General features: G+C 39.3%; 1 protein-coding gene across 1 annotated transcript; it reads right to left on the minus strand.

Moving 5' to 3' along the window:
• On the minus strand, nt 264–4,379 carry LOC110429582. The gene is made up of 4 exons (XM_021445715.1): nt 3,882–4,379; nt 1,288–3,680; nt 816–908; nt 264–455 (listed from the first exon to the last, which is right to left on the minus strand). Exon 2 carries the CDS (start codon nt 3,668–3,670, stop codon nt 1,853–1,855), a length of 1,818 nt encoding a protein of 605 aa, XP_021301390.1. The 5' UTR covers nt 3,671–3,680; nt 3,882–4,379; the 3' UTR covers nt 264–455; nt 816–908; nt 1,288–1,852.

Here is a 6,941-nt window from a genome sequence, read left to right on the forward strand (position 1 = left end):
CCCAGTTGCTCAAGAGCGCGGTTTACAACCTGCCGAGATGAAAGCTCTTGAGGCGCTTAACGACGCCTCTTATTCCTTGTCCTGGTCGATGTGCAATGCACGCTCTAGGAACAAGAAGAATGCTCTCCGCAACTATCGAAGGAAGCGGAGTAATGTCAAGAAACTTCACGCTGAATTAAGCGCACGCGTTGTAAGGAGCACGACGCCTAAGCAAGTGCAACAAGTCCCTGAGTTCCTCGACGTTGTGAGAGAGCCTTATGTGCTATCTGTAAAGGCCAATAGGCCAACTGAATTAAAGAAGCTTGTCAGGCAAGCTATTATGAATGAATTTTGGACACGTACATTAAAACGTGTAGCCAAATTTCCCGAGTGCGAAATTGCAGCTCGCACTAAATGTATTCTTCTACACCCGCCTACGATGGTTGCGTCATACCACACCACGGCTGATACCAGTTCTGAAAAAAATAAATTTGCTACATTAGCAAATGAAGTACCGGCGAACCACGCAATTTTCTCTACAAGTCCGACCTCTCCTTAAGCATGACGCTGAAGACGGAAGAAGACATTTTTTCGTTGATCATGTATTTTGTATATTCAAGAAAGAATTAATGAAATATGTGGTTCTCGAATATGTGTGCATGTGTCTCCCTTGCATTACATTATTTTTCTATGTCTTCGCCCGGTTTTCGACCAAACAATAGCATTATGCAAAGCCACTATCAATATGCAGATATAGATCTCCATTGGGTCTAAACACCTCCATCAGGAAACACAAGAGCAACATCCAACTAGATGACATCATAATTATTTCTTACCACGACATAGGCTTGTGCAATGTAAGACCGAGATCCGGTACGCTGCTGAAACTTAACTTTGTCACGATTCAGTTGGTTTTTAGCACATTTGTCCTGCACATGACACAATTAGATAGCATAAATAACAGAACAACTATGTATCTGTTATTTCCAAGCAACCTTATTTTTATTTGTTTTCACATACCACTATTATATCAAAAATGCAAATATAGCTGATCCAAATAGAGCTATAATCTAGACTCTCAAATATTAGACTTGCCACCTGAGACAACTAAATTTTATGCTAATGTACCTTAGGAAGCTAAGTGATTAAAAAACTCAAGAAGTTTACATGAATTATCTTATCAGATAATCTAAAAACTTCTATAATAAATCTGAATCATCAGATGTAGCTGGCATGTTCCAATTCCTACTAATAGATTCAAAAGATCTCAAATCTACCTAGTATCAAATGAAATCTGCTAAACATTACCTTGTGCTTTGGGCTTGACCACATGTCAACCAATTGCCTCCATTCTTCATCAGTCATAGACTTCAAGGGCGATGTAGTCCTTACTTGATTAGCTGGCACACCATCAAAGTACTTTTTTTTTAGCCTATACCTCATCTGGCGTACTCCACCCTTTAGGATGTCTTCACATGCAGCTTTTACAGGGTCGGTGTTGGTGTCAATGGCGAATTTTATCTATTCATCAAATAGCTTAACCTTAAGCTTTGACAAAAGTTGAAAGTAGAAAGTACAAAGTAACTACAATAACTTATATGTACTATTCAGTTTGAGTAGTATGAACAACATGCATAGATGCATAGAGGAACAACAAACATTTGAATAGTATGCATAGATGATATATGGTTATAGTGACCAGCACATACCAAGAGAAATATGGATAGCAAGCCCAAGCTACATGTAGTTTTACTTAAAGGTGCATCTAGTTTAACTTATATAATACTGGCAGCACATAGATTTTTTCCATTTGTTACTGCCAGCACAACCCGTACATGCAGTAAAAAAAAGAAATATTAGACTACTCATTTGATTAATTTAGACAAGCTTGGAATACAAAATAAGAAAGGCAGCACATATGCTTCAAGTGTAAATTTTTCCTTATGCCCATATCTTCCAAATCGAGCCTTGCACTAATTGAGTCCTTTGACTTCCCTGCAATGTCCAGAAATGTCCCCAAAATGGCCTCACATATATTTTTCTCAATATGTATTACATCAAGATTGTGACGTAGTTTCAACTTTGACCAATATGGCAAATCCCACAAACTTGACCTTCGCTTCCAACATTGACCTTCTTCTTGCCTCTTTCTCTTTTTGTTATTAGGATGGTTCCCAGGTTTAACATGTGAAACCCTCACCAATTGTTCATTTAGCTCATCCATAGTAAATTCCTCAGGCTGCTCACGTTCTTCGGTCTGTCCATCAAAAAATTTCTTTGTCCTCCAAACATGGTCACTTGGGAGAAAACGTCGATGGCCAATATAACAAATCTTGTTCCTTAATCTTCTAGAGCAAGGATTTTTGTCACAACGAACACAGGCATAGTAACCTCTAGTGACTCTGCCTGAAAGTGTGCTCAGTGCTGGATAGTCATGAATGCACCATAAAACTACAGCATGAAGATCAAATGATTTCCTAGTCAGAGCATCATAAGTAGGGACACCTTTCCAAAGATCTAATAATTCTTCAATCAGTGGTTGCAAGAAGAGATCCATGTCCTTTCCTGGGCATGTCGGACCAGGAATGAGTAGGCCCATCATGAAGTTGGATTGCTCCATACATTCCCATGGAGGAAAATTATAAGGAATAAGAAATACTGGCCACATGCTATATGAGGCGCTCATCTTCCCAAATGGATTGAACCCATCAGTAGCGAGGCCAAGTCGAATATTCCTAGCATCTTTTGCGAACCAATCATATTTCCTATCAAAATCCTTCCATGCCTCGCCATCAGCTGGATGGCTAAGCTCATTGTCCACTGGTTTTCTCTTCAACTTGTGCCATTGTGCTTGTTCTGAAAGTTTTTTGGATGCAAACATCCTCTGCAACCTTGGAACCACAGGAAAATGCCTCAAAACCTTGTTTGGAATCTGCTTTCTTGTATCTTCATCCTTCCATCTTGAAGCACCACATACTGGGCATTTATCCATTTTAGCCAACTCCTTTCTAAACAAAACACAGTTGTTTGGGCAAACATGTATTGAATCATATCCAAGTCCCAATGCACGGATAACTTTCTTCGCTTCATCATAAGATGCAGGGATAGAACATTTTGGAAATGCTAAACGTAACAACTTTAAAAAAGCAGAGAACCCAACATTGCTCATTCTGTAAAATGATTTCATATGTAGCAACTTCACCACAAAAGAAAATCTAGTATAGGGACCATCAGGGTGTAGTTCCTGTTTCATCTCTTCTAATATGGCTGCAAACTTGGACTTTGTTGCTGGTCCACGATCTTCAGCTGTGTACAACTCTTGTACTATCTCATGGATTCTATCATCATCTCGGTCATCTTCAGGCTCATTCATCTCAGTTTCAACATGGCAGCCAATATCCCCAGTTTCAACACTACAGCCAATATCCCCAGTTTCAGAATTCTCATTTAATCCAACCTCCAATGCTTCTCCATGATGTATCCACCTAGTGTATGTGCTAGTCATCCCATAAATATATAAGTGATCCTCCACTTCTCCTTTATGTTTATGTAACCGATTCAAACACTTACGGCATGGACATAATATCTCCTGACTGTCACCCAAATTATTGGAAACAAAGTTCATGAAATCAGTGACCCTATCTCGATGTTCCTTGCTAAAGAGCCTAGTATTCACCCAACTTCTGTCCATCTGCGACACACTGAAATAAGACAATAATAAAGAAATCAACAACTAACCATTCAACATAACAGACTGTTGTTCCTTCTAGCACTCACTACAAATCTAGTAAAAAAAAAGACTCACTACAAAGCTATGCATCAGCTATCATGAATTCCATAAATATAAACTGAACTATGCATTACAACATCAATTCAATTGATAAAAAAATTATTATATCTACCTTTTTTAGCTGAGATGACGCTGGCAACAACGTGGAGACAGCAATACCACTTTGGAACATCGACAACCGGAATGTAGACAGCGGCAGCCAACGGCTTTGGCGAGAGGCGTGGATTAGCTGGAGACAGCGGTGGCCGGCGGCTTTGGCGAGGGGCGTGGAATAGCTGGAGATGGCGACGGCCAGCGGGGCAGATAGCCACGGTCGGCAGGCAGACAACGGCGTCCGCCGTGGAGAAAGGGGCAGCCCGTGGCTTTGGCCGGCGGCACGGGCGTACAGCCAGGGGCGTGGATCTGCTGCCGGTGGTGTGGTCTGATGGCCGGCGGTGGATCTGCGATGGGTCTAGTGTGTGGATGCGGGCGGACCTGCAGCGAGATGTGTCGAGTCTGGATGTGGGAGACGCGGTGGCCGGCGGACCTTTAGCTGTGCGGCGCGAGGTTTCTGCCCGATGTGCATTTGTACAAATACATTGGAACACTTCACTTTTCATTAAAAGTAGTTCGTCTCAAATGGTTACTAGGCTTAATTGAAGCCACACCGTGGAGGTCGCGGGTTCGAAGTGCCTGGTTGGCCCTTTTTTTTACTTTTACACTATTTCACTATAATAATATTTTAAAGGTTTTTTTAAGTCATTCAATCTAAAATGAGACCATGTGGTATAGGTACAAACGACGCAGTGCTCATGGTTTTTCTCTTTCAAAATTTTTCACTCAACCATAAAATGAGATGCCATATTTTTTAGGGTTTTTTAAGTTTTTTTTTCATTCAATTTAAGAATTAACTTCAATCTAAAATGAGACTAGAATTGACTTCAATACTAAAATGAGACTAGAATATAGTTAACGTGGATAGGAAGAGTCCACCTACGATAAATGATTTGTGATTTAGCAGCAACATAGTATAATAAGATTTTTTTTTAAAAAATAATTCTATATTTTATGACAATCAACTATTGTCATTGTTTTATCGTCATAGAGTCCATGCAGAGTATACTGTGACGATGTTTATGACACAGACACAGATTGGTCATAGATAATTGTCGTCCTGTAAACAGTCGTCATAAACAACCTTTGTTTATGACAGATATGTGTTTTGTCATCTGGTAATCGTCACAAAAGCCCAGATTTGTTGTAGTGCCGGCATCATAATGAACTTTTGCTTCATGCATAACCATGGAGGAAGGTTGTAGATACATAGTGTAACAGGCCAAGTGCTATGACTACTGCTTTGCTCACCAAAAGGATTCATACCGTCCGTACTTAAAGCGAACCTTAAGTTTCTTGCGTCTTTTGCAAACTCTGGAAATTCCCTGTCTATTGCTCTCCACTGGGACCCATCAGCAGGGTGTCTCAACACGTTGTCTACTTTACGGTCTTCTTTGTGCCACCGCTGCAATTTTGCATGGTCCTTATTTCTAAAAAAACGTTTCAGACGTGGTATTATAGGAGCATACCACATAACCTTTGCATGGATTTTTTTTCTGGGACGTTCTTCCCCCTCAACATCGCCAGGGTCATCTCGCCTGATCTTATACCGTGATGCTTTACATACGGGGCATTCATCTAAATTCTCGTAGTCCTTGCCACGGTATAGGATGCAGTCGTTAGGACATGCATGTATCTTCTTGATTTCTAATCCCAAAGGACAGACGATCTGTTTTGCTTCGTACGTAGTAGTGGGCAGTTCATTAGGCTTCGGCAACTTTTTTTTTGGATCTTCAGTAATTGCCCAAATGCCTTATCGGATACACCATTCTGTGCCTTCCATTTTAACAATTCTAGTGTTGTACCCAGTTTTTTTTGCCCATCCTGGGCAGATGGGTATAGTAATTTCTTGTGATCTTCTAACATGTGGTCAAACTTTGTCTTCTCTTTTTCACTTTCGTAATCTTTTTGTGCATCACGAATGACATCACCAAGAGCATCATCTTCAACAGGTGCGCCTTCTGCACCTGCCTCATCTTCAGCTTCTCCCATTGCTGTATCACCGAAGTCACCGTATTGAGCAATAATGTCGTCAGGCTCCAACTGTTCTTCTTCACCTTCTTTCATCATTATCCCGTTTTCTCCATGCTTGGTCCAACAAATATAGTTTGGCATAAAACCCGACTTCAACAAATGTGAGTGAATATTTCTAGAGCTAGAATATTCCTTCAAATTCTGACACAAGGCACATGGGCATCATATGAATCCACCCCGCTTGTTTTCCTCGGCCACTCTTAAGAAATAATGCACACCATCAATGAATTCTTTGGAGCGGCGATCGGCATTGTACATCCAATGACGTGTCATTGTCTGCATTGCAATGTAAAGTATTATAAGTTTCTAATTTTTTATAAAGAAATTAAAGTAACAAATAACCTAAAATTCTCTATTTTTGGTTTTTCTAAACCAACAAAATTAAAAAGACATAAAAGTTCTCTATTTTCTAACTAATCATGAAATGTGGCATGCATACTAGTTATAATTAACTAATTAACCATGTCATAAAGTGCAAATTAAAGTATTATAAGTTTCTAATTTTTAATAGAGAAATTAAAGTAACAAAAAACCTAAAATTCTCTATTTCTAATTTATCTAAACAAGCAAAATTAAAAAAGCACAAAAATTCTCTATTTTCCTAAATAATCATGAAATGTGGTATGCATACTAGTTATAATTAACTAACTAAATTGGTCAAAAATTGCAAATTAAAGTATTATATGTTTTATTTTTTTCAAAACTAATTAAAATAAAAAACATATTACCACTATTTTTCTAAAATAACGCGTCGCTTTTGAAATGGCGATGAAGCTAATAACCTCTTAAAAAACCATAAAATAAAAAACAATATACATAGCACTAGGAAATGACATATGCCGTTTCTAAATGTTGAGAAGATGAAGCTAGTGACCTCTTAACAAGTCGATGACGGTGTAGAAACGATGAAATGAATCAATAGCCGGAGATGAGAGCAAGAACAAGCAACTCCAAATGAAGAACAGAGCAAAAGAGTGAAGATCGATGGGCTCGGCCACGGGAAGAAGAGTTCAAATATGGGGAGGGACATTTAGTCCCGGTTCCT

This window comes from Sorghum bicolor, chromosome 8 (assembly GCF_000003195.3).
Source record: "Sorghum bicolor cultivar BTx623 chromosome 8, Sorghum_bicolor_NCBIv3, whole genome shotgun sequence".
In the NCBI taxonomy this organism is placed as follows: Eukaryota; Viridiplantae; Streptophyta; class Magnoliopsida; order Poales; family Poaceae; genus Sorghum; species Sorghum bicolor.